The sequence below is a fragment of the Diplotaxodon limnothrissa genome, linkage group LG12 (genome assembly GCF_057381915.1).
Source record: "Diplotaxodon limnothrissa isolate DT_005_m linkage group LG12, D_limnothrissa_male_GT1.1, whole genome shotgun sequence".
In the NCBI taxonomy this organism is placed as follows: Eukaryota; Metazoa; Chordata; class Actinopteri; order Cichliformes; family Cichlidae; genus Diplotaxodon; species Diplotaxodon limnothrissa.
This window is the reverse complement of record NC_140607.1, coordinates 40,148,742-40,163,486: the sequence shown is the minus strand read 5'-3', so window position 1 is coordinate 40,163,486 and position 14,745 is coordinate 40,148,742. Positions and strand designations below refer to the sequence as shown.

General features: G+C 42.7%; 1 protein-coding gene across 3 annotated transcripts in view; it reads left to right on the top strand.

Annotated features, from left to right (window-relative positions):
- The first annotated feature begins 8,948 nt into the window (after positions 1-8,948).
- The window catches only part of phf19 (PHD finger protein 19), a 9,605-nt gene continuing 3,808 nt past the window's right edge, over positions 8,949-14,745 (top strand). For 2 of the 3 annotated variants that reach the window (XM_085366983.1, XM_085366980.1), the window contains exons 1-4: positions 9,424-9,603; positions 9,690-9,771; positions 9,865-9,969; positions 14,196-14,290. In XM_085366983.1, the coding sequence (XP_085223109.1) occupies positions 9,424-9,603; positions 9,690-9,771; positions 9,865-9,969; positions 14,196-14,290 (462 nt within the window). Of the gene's footprint in view, positions 9,002-9,422; positions 9,604-9,689; positions 9,772-9,864; positions 9,970-14,195; positions 14,291-14,745 lie in introns of those variants that run through there. The other variant, XM_085366979.1, reaches the window with a different exon arrangement.

Genomic DNA, 14,745 nt, shown 5'->3' with positions numbered 1-14,745 from the left:
ACTTTGTAGTAATTTGTCTTACTATTGTCTTATTTGTTGTGATTTAGGGTCTGTGTGCACAAGCAGAGGTTTTTGTTTGTAACTGTAACCTCGTTTTCAGAGCCTTGTCTAACATTTAATGGTCATGAAATATGTCAGACTTTTTCCTCTACTTAACCAGCTTAGAGAATTTGAACACCGTGGAGAAAAAGGTGTGCATTAAGGATTTTGAACTATGATGTTTAAGTGTTGTCACTGCTGAGGATTCGTGGACACAGATCCTTATTCACTATGCTGCTGTTTACAGTTTAACTTTTCATCAGAACAAGCACTTCTAATTATACTTTGCTCCTCAATGACAAAACAAGTCCCGTAAATACACTTTTATCTTTAAGTTTGGGACAGTAATCTGTCTTAATTTATTATGTGTTGTAGTTATCATATGGGGAAAAGTCCTGTGGTTATCCATCAGTCCTGTTCGAATAAACCCAAAGTTCAGGAACATCTTCTTTAGATCTGTTCAGTTGTATTCATGTGGCACCACTTAAACAGTCAACAAATTTTGACTCAAGTATGTTATATTGTAAGGTAAAGAGCCCAAAGAGTTAATCTCAGACAAATGTTCACACAAATGTGAATTACATTCACTTCATTAATGAAGTGAATGTAATTCAGTAATCAAAGGTGTTTGGCTATAACTGACTACATGTGTATACTGTATCATAAGTGGACAGAGATGGATGTAAACCGCACCTTAACCATTTGGCTGAGGCAAAACTACCACAAGGCAGTGATTCTAACTAAAAGGTACTCTGGATATTATTAAATGTGAACATGTCGTTAAATATGACATTTTTTGTTTGTCAGGTGTCCTGTTTGAAGAAAACACTTGGTAGCCACTTGAATGAATGTAAATAAACACATTTACATGAGGGCAACCTCATTTCAAGGAAATAAAAATGCTCAAATTTGAAAGCTTGTGAGTTATTTTGTTCATGTATCAGCTGTTTAGTAGTTTTATGACAAGATGGATGCTGTCATTATATTTAAGTATAGTGTTTGAGTTAAGGAGAATAAAAGAATATTTAACATTAATTGTACCAATGTTGTTGTGTACGAAGCACAAATTAATTTAAGTTTTAATTTATGAATATACTGTAAATCTACAGAATTTTCCGTTTTATCATTTACAGAAAGGTCCGTCAAACCTCCGTAAAAAAACAGAAAATGTACTGGCAGAAAATTACCAGGACATTTTCTGTTTTTCTACGGAATATTTTTTTACAGTGTATGGAATACATGAATCTAAGTAAAGTCCCACTTTGTGCCCTTTGACAGGACGAGGAAACATGGTTTGTCCTGCTCTGCAGACTGGTCCTGCACCTCACAGGAAGCAGTCCATAAAATCAGTAAAGGAAAAGAAGCTGCAGAGCGAGTGTAGCAGGAAGGACAAAGTCCCCCCGAGGGCAGTTTATTCAACCCAGGTTTGGGATCATTCCCAGTCACACGATGATGCTTCCTGGATCTCGGCATCTGAGTTGGTTTAAATTAGAAAAAATAAGTAAGCTGGAATCTAGTAAGTACATTTACTCTATACTGTACTTAAGTAGTTAAGTAACTCACAGGTGGCCTGCTTTAGTTGTGGCTTCCCTTTAAAGCTCTCTTATTGTTGCTTCACTATATCTTATATTTTACTTTTTATTATCCGGCTGCTTATGTTACTGTCGGACTTTTATATAAGAAAGTCACCCAGCTGTGGATGTCAGTACAACTCAAATGATCACAAAAACAAAGAACTGGATCGAGAGACCGAATCTTGGGTCAGACAAACACCTGAAAAATGTAAAAAAGAAAAACAGATGAAATGTTCTTTTTATTTTGTTTTATTTCATCATCGAATGATTTGCAGAGAAACAGACAAAAGGCAGCCCCTCCTTCAGCAGAAGGACACGACAATGTGGTTTGTAAATGCTCCTCCTCCCTCGCACAGATCAGTCGACACAGTCAAACATCTGTTAATCTCAAATCTTTAGCAACAACTGGTTTTACATTAAACCAACATTTCTGTTTAATTACATTTAAATCATAGTAATAACAGTAGTATGTGTGTTGTTAAAAATGTGTTTAGACACAAGTTTTGTTGTGAACGTCCAGAAACCAGACGAGTGGCCTGTGAAATGGTTAAAGTGTAGTTTGGCTTTATAGTTTCTTCTCTTCACCAGGACAGATGAGCCCTTTGTCACAGGAGGTCAGTGAAGATGGTCACCTGCAGGTCCAGGCTCACTGCATCTCTAACCCACATCCACTGCTACTGTACTGAAGGGAAATTAAAGGCAGGCAGTCATGGAAACAAACCATCTATAAAAGTAAGTAAGTAAAATTTATTTATATAGCGCTTTTCACAGATAAACACAGAAAATGGAAATATAAAAACAATATAACAGTAAATAAAACAATGTAAAACAATAAAACTATAAAAACAGCATAAGAAGAACTTAATCAAATGCTTTTCTAAATAAAAATGTCTTCAGCTGTTTCTTAAAAGAATCAGTGGAGTCCGTGCAGCAAAGAGACAGACACAGCCGTGGTGCCGCCGTCTGAAAGGCCCGATCACCACGAGTTTTAAAACGAGTGCGCGCTACCACCAGCAGTCTCTGATCTAATGACCTTAAAGCCCGAGAAGAAGTATGTGGTTTCAGCAGGTCAGATAAATATTGAGGAGCCTGACCATGTAGGGCCCTAAAGGTTAGAACTACAATTTTAAAATGAAACCTAAAACTTACAGGCAACCAGTGAAGGGAGGCCAAGACTGGAGTGATATGCGATCTTCTCTTGGTGCCTGTTAAGAGACGTGCTGCAGCATTCTGCACAGACTGAAGACGATTTAAGGCTGATTTGTTAAAACAAGTAAAAAGGCCGTTACAGTAGTCTAAACAAGAAGAAATAAAAGCATGAATAATCATCTCAAGTTCAAGCTTTGACACCATTAGTCTGAGTTTAGAAATATTCAGTAAATGATAAAAACAGTTTCGGACCAGCTGCTCGAGCGACATCGAGCTGTCAAACATGGCACCGAGGTTTCTGAGGCTTGATTTTACAGAAGGGTCTAAGAAGCTGATACGCTGCCTGATTTCTGGGACCATGTGGTCTGGAGCAATAATTAGGGTTTCTGTTTTATCAGAGTTTAGTTGGAGGAAATTGTCATATAACCATTTGTTGATTTCTGTCAGGCAATTACTTAAATTAGACAATTTATAAAACTCAGAAATCCTGAAGGAACAGTATAGTTGGATGTCGTCAGCATAGAGATGATAGGAGATATATTTATAGCGCTTAATAATTTGGCCTAGGGGGAATACATAAAGTAAAAAGAGAATTGGACCCAGGACAGATCCCTGAGGTACCCCACACGGCAAAACTGTTGATTCTGATGTGACATGATTCATGCAAACAGTAAAAGATCTCTCAGACAGATATGATATAAACCATTTTAAAACAACACCAGTAATCCCAAACAAGTTCTCGAGTCTGTTTATCATGATGCTGTGATCTACAGTGTCAAAAGCAGAGCTGAGATCAGGACCAGCACTGTGTGCTCTCCAGAGTCTGCTGCCATCAAGATATCACTAGATACTCTAATGCTGGGCAGACACTGTGCGATTATTTTCAGTCGCGCGATTCAGCTCCTGCTCAAACTGTACGGTTGACTCGCAGGGGTTAGAAGTTGGTAGGTCACGATGCAGGTCTCACACTATACGGCCCGATGCTCTGATGCGACCTGAGTCACACTGTGCGTCCATAAAATGAAGGTTATAACAGAAAATCTGTCGCTCTCTCTCTCTGTCTTTCACTCACACAGACACACCACCACCATCAGCTTTGCTAAATTGCTAATGAAAAACATGATCAGGCAGCTGTGATTGAGCAGCAGTGTAGATCCAACTATTTTCACGGTTGTTGTGGTCGTGATAATTTTGTGAGGCCACATCGAAAAGGCTCGGATGAGCTTTTCAAAGTTCTACAAGTTGTGCCTCCATCGCTTGTGTCCAGATCACACGCTGCACTGTCGTGCTACGCCGTCTTTTTCGCTGACATTTGTGTTTGCGCGTGCGCAGTGTGACAAACTGCGGTGACACCCTCACGACCAAGCGATTGATGATCGGGAGCTGGTCGTGAGGTGTTAATCGTGTCTCGTTACCCCACGTATGCACACGATGCACGATGCACGATGAAGGCCAAAATCGGGCCGATCGCCAAAACGGTCACACGACTCAAAAATCGGCTCAAAATGGGCTAAAAATCGCACAGTGTGAGCCCAGCACAAGTAAGGCCGTTTCAGTGGAATGCAATTTACGAAAACCAGACTGGAAAGTGTCCATAACAGCATTTTTATCCAGGAAATAGTTAAGTTGTTCTACTACTACTTTTTCTAAAATTTTCGATATAAAAGGCAGTTTGGATATTGGCCTATAACTGTTAGGAAGAGATGGATCCAGCTGGGGTTTCTTTAATATTGGCTCAACAACAGCTTGTTTAAAGAAGCTGGGGACTGAGCCAGTATGAAGAGAAGTATTTATCATTTCCACAATACAGGGGCCAACTGAATCAAACACACTAGTGAAACATGAAGATGGAAGGACATCAAGGGGGCTTGAAGTCTGTTTTATATGACAAAGCAGGCCTCTGATGTCTTGTAATGTAACAGGAGTAAAAGAGGACCAAGTATCAGAGGAGAGCAAGTTGAAAGTCTGATATTGAGAAGATGATGGAGAGATATTAGACCTGATGGCAGTGACCTTATTTCTGAAATAGTTCATAAACTCATTGCATTCGGACGTTGAGTGAACTGGTGCACAAGGAGCATCAGGAGAAACAATACTCTTAATTGTTTTAAACAAGAATTTAGGATCTTTCTTTTTTGAGGCTATGAGGTGTGAAAAATACTCTGTTCTGGCGTTTTCCACGTCATTTAGTAAGAGGACAGATTCTTTAAGGTGTAACTTATAAACCTCAAGCTGGGAAGCCTTCCACAAACGTTTCAGCTTGGGACAATATCTCCTGAAATTACGAATGTTTTCATTTAACCAAGGATGAGATTTCAAACATAGGACAGTACTTTTTTTCAGAGGTGCCACTAAACTAGAATTACACTGATTATTAAAGGATGAGACAAGAGAGTCCAAATCATTGTAAGTCATTTCAGCGTCAAACATGGCAGAGAACCTTTTGCCGGCGTTCTGGTTTATGATTCGCCTTTCAATCGTTATTTTGGGAGCCGGGGGATCCAAATAAAACGACAAGTTAAAATATATGCAGCTATGGTGACTCATATGGACATTTTCCACACGAATGTCATTTATATTTAAACCCAAGGAGAAAACAAGGTCCAATGTGTGACCCTTTACATGTGTAGGGCCAGAAACATGCTGCATAAAATTAAAAGACTCTGTGATAGTCATGAAGTCAGCAGCCATATTACAGGATGCATCATCAATATGAAGGTTAAAATCTCCCAACATTACCACCTTCTCTAATTTAATAATGGATGACAGGAGGTCGTTAAATTCAGTTAAAAAGACTCCGGCAGGGCCAGGAGGTCGGTAGATTCAAATACAATAAAAGGTGTGCAAAGAGCCGACCTTGATCATCTGCAGTTCAAAGGAGGTAAAAGAATCCGAGTTCATCAGTCTGCATGTGAATCTGTCCTGGTGCAAAACAGCGAGACCTCCGCCACGTCCCGAAAGACGTGGAGCTCCGATGACGGAGCAGCCAGTCGAACAAATTTCCTTCAGATGTATATAATCCATGTTTTGTTGCCACGTCTCAGTTAAACACATGACGTTGAGAGATTCCTTTATAACAAGATCGTTTAAAATAAACGATTTGTTTGTGACTGAGCGAGTGTTGAGCAGGGAACTGCAACACACCAGCTCCTGTGTCTGAATGCAAAAGAAATGTGTTGTTTGAGTGAGAGACTGCACCTGTGGCTGAACTATAGATACATATCGATTATAAATTGGTCCAAAAACCTCTCATGTTCAGCTGTTTTTTGTAAAAAGATAACAATGTTAGCCTTTTCTGCAGCTATGGGGCATATATGGTATCACTCTTGGCTGGAAGCAGTGCTTAAACAATGGAAAAAACACAAACTTTGTCCAAAAACCTCTCATGTTTAGCTGTTTTCCACTTTTTCTTTGGTCATTTTTTCTTTGGTCATTTTAGCCTTTTTGGCCAGGGTGAAGGGAGTATCTGCCATCAAACAAGAAGACAGCCGCATGTAGCTATGATGATGTTTGCTAGTTCACCTTACATGCATTAATGTAATAACGTGGTTAGCCTACTCAACGTAAATTACACACGAACAACATTTAGCTACTCACGCAGAGAAGAACGGCTGCTGCTGCATCATCATCCTCATCATTTCTGCTACACTGGCAGGGCTAGGGGCCAGGACTCTCCTCTTCGGGTTATTGGGGGATGTTGCTAACTCCGGGTCCGATAACAGGCACCACACCCGCAGTAGATGTGCCCGGTGTGAGGTCTCGCAGCAAGCTATCAAATACGGCGCATTTCTGGGCTTTTAAAAAAAACGCTATACGTCGCCAGGTGTTTCATCAGATTCGAGGTGTTACCTCCTTTGACAGTATCACAGTATCAGCTTAAAGCACTTGTTGCTGCTGAGTTTGCATATTTTGCTGTGAAGTACAGCCTTTTACAGAATTTTGACCGCTTCGCCTTGGACATTTTTAATCTGTAGCTCTGCTCTAAAAGAACGTACGTACCTGGGCCCGCCTACTACGCTTGGAAAGGTAAAATGATTGGCTAGAATCCAAAGTGTATGACATCTCAGGGAAAAGAAAGGACCGAAAGAAAGGACCGAAATAAAGCACCGAAATGTGCGCTGCTTTTCGGTCTGGTTACTACCGTTTATGTCAGAATCAGTGCCATAATGGCACCGGATACCGGTACCCATCCCTAGTCCTGCCTCATGTGATAAATATGGCCAGTGTGATTGGCTGAGCCTTTCAGGGAGCTCTGTTTAGTTTTAGCAGCGGCAAACCTGCGCTGCGAGGAGGACGGCAGCAAAGAGGAAGAACCTGGATATAAGAAAGTGTTTTTCAAAGAAACCTGTAAGTCACTTAAAGCCAAGCTCACTCATAAAATGTGTCCGTCATAATAATGTTACAGGCTGTGCTAGGCTTTGGCCCACATCAGTCTAAAACTGTATGTAACCATGAATAACGTGTTTGGGAACTACCTGCACAGCAGGCAGCACTATTAGTTCTCTCAGTCTCAGAGCAGCGTTTCTAATTTTGATTGGAACTGTCAGAGAAAACAGCAGCCTCGAGCAGCCAGGATATTAGTTTACAGAGGCTGTTAGAATTATATGTCTAACATTAAAATGTTGGTGACACAATAATTTCTTCCTAATGGCACTGACATATTCATAGGGTTTATTTTTGAGACAAAATATCACGAGGTAGTCATGATTTTGCAAATATTCCACCTTGTAGTGCAGTTTGCACAAATTGTTTCAAAAATGCACTCAGCCTACAAACATTACTGACGAGTCAAGATCTGCACAAAGTGACAGAAACACTGAAGCAGCTGCACATTTTATTCTTATTGTCATGTTTGTCCTGTTTGTCAGGTGAAGAACCAACACAAAGCTCAGAGAGTAATGGTGACACAAGGTCACAGGTGAAGTTGGATGATGACTTGTTGGTTCATGACTGTATTCGAAGCACATGTGTGACTGCATGTATGAGGAATGTCTCACTGTTATTCATCAGGTGACAGAGGCAGCTCTGCCATGTTGTAGCTCAGAGGTGAAGAGGCGAGGTCACAGGTGACTGACTGATGATTTGGTGCTACAGATTAACGAGAGGAGCAAGCATGTGTTTGGCTCCCTCACATAGTGGACATTGAGTTGTTGTGTGGGGCACCAGTAGTCCATGTCTGTTGCTGTAACAGTAGTTCATGTTTAGAATAAAACATCCCAGCTCACTGATCTGATCGGGGCAACAGTGCCTAAAATGTTGTATAATCTTTTACTCTGTGGTCATCTTAGACGAGTAGTTTTATGGACAAAAACCAGCAGGTCATTCAGTGTTCCCTTAGTGCTGATGTGTCAGAGATGTTGGTGTACTACAACTGAAGTAATGATGTTAAGTCCTTAAAGTCATATTCTTTTATTGTCATGACTGTATTTGAAGCTATTTTTATTTTTGTATGATACCTGATTTATATGTAATATGGCTGAAGTAAACTAAAGTCTAAAATACTTAGTCATTTGTTTAATAGTAATTTAACATATAAAACTATGAATTGTAATTTTAAATGGTTTAAAAGCATGTAGAATAGCATATGTAGGCAAGTATATTTCTCCTTTTATCAAGAAGCAAAGACAAAAAAGAAAAAAAAAAAACGGGGCAGGGCTCGGTGGTTGAATCGTCCGTCCCCACCGATGCCAAAACCAAATCTACGCCCTTGTACTGTGTACTTGCGGGAGAGAGGAGTGTGAGAGTGGTGTGTGAGAGTGGAGGAAGGCGGTCACAGGTGGAGTTCAGCTCGCAGAGAGGTGCTGGGTGTAGATCAGCAGCGTGTAGGGAGAACAGCTACACAAGAAATCTCGCTCAGAAACCAAATCTCGCGGTAAAACTATTTTTTTCCTCTCACAGCCAATCACAGCGCAGGGTCCCGCAGGCTTCAATGCAACAGCCAATCACAGTTAGGGTAGGCGCTGCGGCGTGATGACGGAACGATAAGGAAAAAAGCCGTGCTGTGATTCGCGGGAAAAGTGAAAAATGGCGCCGGAGTAAGTTTGAAGTTTAGCGCCGCGGAGAGCAGTAGTAGCAGACAGACAGACAGACGTAAGGGAGGCAGACAGGCAGACGTGAGGGGGACGGACAGAGACAGACAGACAGACACCCTGAAGAAGCATCGACTCAACGACCTTCTGTCCTGGGATGCCAGCAGCGGGAGGACCGGCAGAAAGGAGGCACAGCCCGGATCAATGCAGGTATCACGGCTTCCCTCTCTGCGCTGACCCGCTCTGATTTAGCCCTGGGATTTAGTGTGGCCCGTTAGTTCAGCCCGGGACACAGAGCTGTTGGAACCCTTGAATTTATCCCGTGTCAGTTCATCACTGTGTGCAAGTGTTTTTTTTGTGAGCTGGCCCTCTTAACGTGAATTATTACGGGCTGTTACCGGGTTATCGTTCAGGATTTCATGGCCCGGTTTACTCGTTATTCCGATCGGTTATCGCGCTTCATCAGCTCTTTTCCGTTAGTTAACCCGTTAGGGTGTGGTGGGTAGTTACTGGATGGTTAGAGCTCTGTTAACGGTATGTGATGGGAGGACGCACTGCGCATGTCAGCCCTCCTCCAATCCACCGCGCAGTTCAGGAATGAATCACAGACCGTCTGTCTGTCTCTCTGCAGGATGTATGAGGACCTGATCGAAGACTTCTGCGGTCTGGAGCATCAGGTGTCTCCAGGGGGCGGAGGGTGTGAAGGGGGGCGTGTCCCCGAACCTGACGGGGTGGAGTCCAGTCTGAGCGTGGGTCAGTTCGTGCTCTGTCGTTGGTCAGATGGACTGTACTACCTGGGAAAGATCCAACGGGTAAGCCTGTGCTCACCTGACACCCACTGCAGCGTCATCATGCTCATCGTGATTGGCTGAGTTTCTGTGTTCTGATTGGTGGATAGGTGAGTCCCCCTAGGCAGAGCTGCTTCGTCACTTTTGAGGACAACTCCAAGTTCTGGGTCCTCTGGAAGGACATCCAGCACGGTGAGACAGACGGGTGGAGTGAGAGAAAGCTAGAGAGGGCAAGACAGGTGCTTCATGTCTGTGATCTGCTTCTTTTGTCCAATCCTAATGCAGCTGGAGTACCGGGGGAGGAGCCTCGCTGCTCCATGTGCCAGGAGGTGGACCCAAACTCCAACACCCAATCAAACCAGATCCTGATCTGTGGGAAGTGTGGGATCGGTGAGTCTGACACACACACACACACACACACACACACACAGGAGCAGTCCATTAGGAACACTTGCCTGTAGGGCTGGGCCATATCATACCGTTCACGGTAATACCGGTATAATGTTGGGCAACGGCAAGAAAATGAAATATGGCGATAGAATATGGGTAAAACGCGCATGCGCAGTGCCTTTGTTTTTATACGCACATGGCAGAAAACGCATGGTGGAGACGGAGAATGAGAAGAGCGAAAGCGGATCGTTGAATGAAACGGATGAACGAGAATCCGGTTGTTCAGTGATCACGCGACGAATCTTACTTCCGGGTCTAAAGTAGTCTGCGTTTAATATGGCTTTTGTGTTGTTAACATGTTTAATATTTTGTATTTTCTTCTATTTGATCTCAAAAAGCTCCTAAAACAGTCAGTGATCACTGTTGACCTCCCTCGGCTTTTATTACCGCTAATCATTTATTTAAGCTCAGTTTTTAAAACCTTAGGATGTAACTACAGCCCAGCCCATGCAGCAGTATATGAATGACTAACCTCGTATTGTGGATGGATTATCTCAGTTGTTCTCCTGGCTGAAGTTTGGTCCTTTTACAGCATCCTGCCATGCGATTACATTTGTTCCTGACCACCGAGAACACTCACGGTAACTTTTATCGAGTGGAAAAAAAGTTAGCTTGTTTATATTATGCTAACATAGCTGTGTCGCTAGCGGTCACGTAGCACATCATTATATACCAGCTAGCCCAACTTCAGTAACCCTACAAACGTCACTGCTGTTTAGTTTTCTGTCTTCATTTATGCTGGAAGTGATAGCAGAGCTGTACGTTTTAATTTGTTTCCAAAACCCCGCAGTCAGGACATGCTATATTGTATTTAGATAGAAGCTAGCGAGCTAACTCCCTGCTAACTTCTAACTCCGTTAAATATCATAAATTCCGTTTTCATGGATGCCTGGATGTTAAACTCAATTGTTACACCTGGTAGAGCAGAACGCTGATCATTTTATTAAAGATGAAAGACTTTAGACAGTTTTTCAACTCTCAGTAATGCCACAGTGATCGTTTGATATATGGACCTGCAGCGGAGTTTAGGCCCAGACACGGCTGGTGACGTCAGACTGAACAACCGGATTGGTTTGTAGAAATGCTGCAGCTTCAGTGGTGTGGAACTGGTTTAGCTTTCGTCCGTCAGATACACAACAAAGCACTATTTTTGGTGGAGCATGCTAGCGGGCCGTCGTTATTACCCTGTTTCTTGGAAAATACGGCGTACTTACAATCAACCCTTTGATTTTTCTGAAAATCGACAGAGCCCCTTATAACCCCGTGTGCCTTATGTTTGAATTCTGGTTGTGTTTACTAGGGCTGCCACGATTTGTCGACTAGTCACGATTACGTCGACTATCAAAATCGTCGACGACTGATTTAATAGTCGACGCGTCGTTTGAAACTTTGTACGATCACAAAAGACGCAGGAATAAGTGGCAGGATTTAAGAGTGTAATAACGGACTGAAACAGAAGATGGCAGCATTGCATGTACAAGGATGTCAGCTACCGTTAAACCCCGAAGAAGAAGAAGAAGCAGCTGTGTCCCAGAATTCATAGCGCGGCCCAGCGCAGTTTCCAACAATGGCAGCAGCTAGTTAGTTTTAATATTACTCTTATTATTCTTTCTGGGTCACAAAATAAACGTTTAACATATTTTCAGGCGAGAATGTAGCTGTGCAAACCTCAAATATCTGCTCAGTTTATCAAGACACCACATATTTTCAAAAGCGCTCCGACGTTTTCGGAGACATCTGTTACCCACTAGCTCGTTAGCGAGCCGGGGGGCTAGGCTCACTAGCGCCGTGAGAACACCGGACTCCCCGCAAATCGTTTTCAAACCCACCGCCGTCTTTCGCTACTCAGGTTAAATATATATGAGTCACTTAGATAACTTAAAATGTTATTGTTTGGCTTTTTTTTTTTAGTATTTTATTTGTTCCTGAGTAAATCAGTTTGTCTGAGATTAAAGTTATAGTTTTTACACAGCTGAATAAACGTCAAGCAGACAGCTGATTATCAGAAGTGTGAGATGCTGGAGAATTTACTCCAGTGTCCTGTTATATTTTAGATAGCAAGGAGTTTATTAAACTTCACCGAAACAATCTGCAAATTTAATTAAAATTTAATAAACTATCATCTTGTCTTTATTTTTAGTTAGCACAGACCTTAAACACTTAAAGCTGTAAGCTAATGATAGTTATATAAGAGCAGATGCTGCTGGTGCAATAAGCTGTAGTTTTACGTCTAATGGATGATGATCTGATTAGTCGACTAATCGCAAAAATAATCGGTGACTAGTCGACTATCAAAATAATCGTTTGTGGCAGCCCTAGTGTTTACTGACCTCGAAACGATTTTATGTGCACGGCGCTCGAAAATCTGTCAAATGTTTCAGTACGACTTTGCTAAGCTACGAAGCCGCACCGCTTGATGGATTGTCGGAGCGTTACGGCTACCGTAGGCGGAGCCTCGCGGAGTGATACGTACTGTGCTTCAACATAATATTACCGTATTGCATGTGTATAAGCTTTTTTTTTTTTTTTTTAAGTTTTGTGGATATTATACATGGTTATGCTGAGGATATGTCGGCCAGTTTCCACTGGAAATGCCTTTTGGTTAAGCTGTCAGCGAGGAATTTGCATTTGCACTGTAAAATGTTTATATAACTTTAATGCAAAAAACAGCTGCTTGTTTATGTGAAAATACATTGATGGGTTTTTTTTGCCCTCACCTATGGCCACGAGCTGTGGGTAGTGACCGAAAGAACGAGATCGCGGATACAAGCGGCAGAAATGAGCTTCCTCCGAAGGGTGGCTGGCCCCTCCCTTAGAGATAGGGTGAGAAGTTCGGCCATCCGGGAGGGGCTCAGAGTAGAGCCGCTGCTGCTCCACATCGAAAGGAGCCAGCTGAGGTGGTTCGGGCATCTGACAAGGATGCCTCCTGGGTGCCTCCTGGGTGAGGTGTTCCAGGCATGTCCCACCGGCAGACCCAGGACACACTGGAGAGATTATATCTCTCGGCTGGCCTGGGAACGCCTTGGTATTCCCCCGGATAAGCTGGAGGAGGTGGATGGGGAGAGGGAGGTCTGGGCCTCTTTGCTTAGGCTGCTGCCCCCGCGACCGGCCCCGGATAAAGCGGACGAAGATGGATGGATGGGGTTTTTTTGCACTAATAAAATTGTGGAGTTGTAAAGTATTTTGTCTAGTGTCAATTATATCGTCAGTTATATCGTTATCGCAAATTTTCAGATCTATATCGTGATAAATATTTTTGGTCATATTGCCCTGCTCTACTTGCCTGTGGGCTTTCTGCAGGTTGGACTGAGGGTCACACCTGCGAAGCTAAAACTAACTGCATGGTAGGACTGGGCGATATGGCCCAAAATTCATATCTCGATATTCTTTAGCTGGATGGCGATATACGATATGTATCTCGATTTTTTTTTTTTTTAAAGGTATAAAGTAAGAAGAAAAAGCGAGTTCTTAGTCACACAGTGTCCCAGGTCTCACACAGGCACTTTTATTAACATACAGCGCAGATGTACGTGAAAAAATTACTCAGAAAAAAAAGAAAGAAATTATCAACATTTATTAAATAATAATGCTCATTAATGCCGTTAATGTCATTTTAACGAGATTAACGCTGACAGCACTAAAATAGTAATCTCCAAATGTTTTCTTTTTAACGAGCAGCCTGCAGGTGATGGGGCAGTTGTGTTCAGTGAAGGAGAGGCGAGGCAGAGTAACGTTGCGTAGAGACAAAAGTGGACGAAAGAGAGGCAAACTTGCGGTTCCACAAGTATAATTGTAACGTAACGTAGTAACATATTGTGTATAAAAAAATATATCGATATATTAAAAAACTCGATATATCGCCCAGCCCTACTGCATGGTGTTTCGGGGTGGGATTTATTGGACGGGCTTGCAGTGACATCAGCGTTTTCTCAGGAGGCGGAGCTCCTCCATAACTGCTGATACTTCTAATGTGAATGACCTCTGACCTTTAACAGAAGCTCAGAGTGAAGCTGATAGTAGAAACATTAGCGCAAACGCTGTTTGCAGTAAAGGCAGAAATGCTTTCTGATGATCAGATTTAAGGTCAAAGGTCACGATGACTGAGTGCTCTTTGTTTATCTGTTGCCATGGTGAATCCTGGGCTCTGACCATCACCTGTCTGTCAGGTTTCCACCAGCAGTGTCACATTCCTCCAGTAGAGGGCAGCGGCACCCTGACTCCGTGGTTCTGCAGACGCTGCGTCTTTGCTCTGGCGGTCCGGGTACGATGCTTCTCACCTGTGTGTGTGTGTGTGTGTGTGTCTCTCTCTCTCTCTTACCCGTGTGTGTGTGTGTGTGTCTCTCTCTCTTACCCGTGTGTGTCTCTCTCTCTCTTACCCGTGTGTGTGTGTGTTTGTGTCTCTCTCTCTCTTACCCGTGTGTGTCTCTCTCTCTCATTTGTGTGTGTGTGTGTGTGTGTGTTTGTGTGTGTGTCTCTCTCTCTCGTGTGTGTGTGTGTGTGTGTGTGTCTCTCTCTCTCGTGTGTGTGTGTGTGTGTGTGTGTGTGTCTCTCTCTCATTTGTGTGTGTGTGTGTGTGTGTGTGTGTGTGTGTCTGTCTCTCTCTCATTTGTGTGTGTGTGTGTGTGTGTGTCTCTCTCTCTCATTTGTGTGTGTGTGTGTGTGTGTGTCTCTCTCTCTCATTTGTGTGTGTGTGTGTGTGTGTTTGTGTCTCTCTCT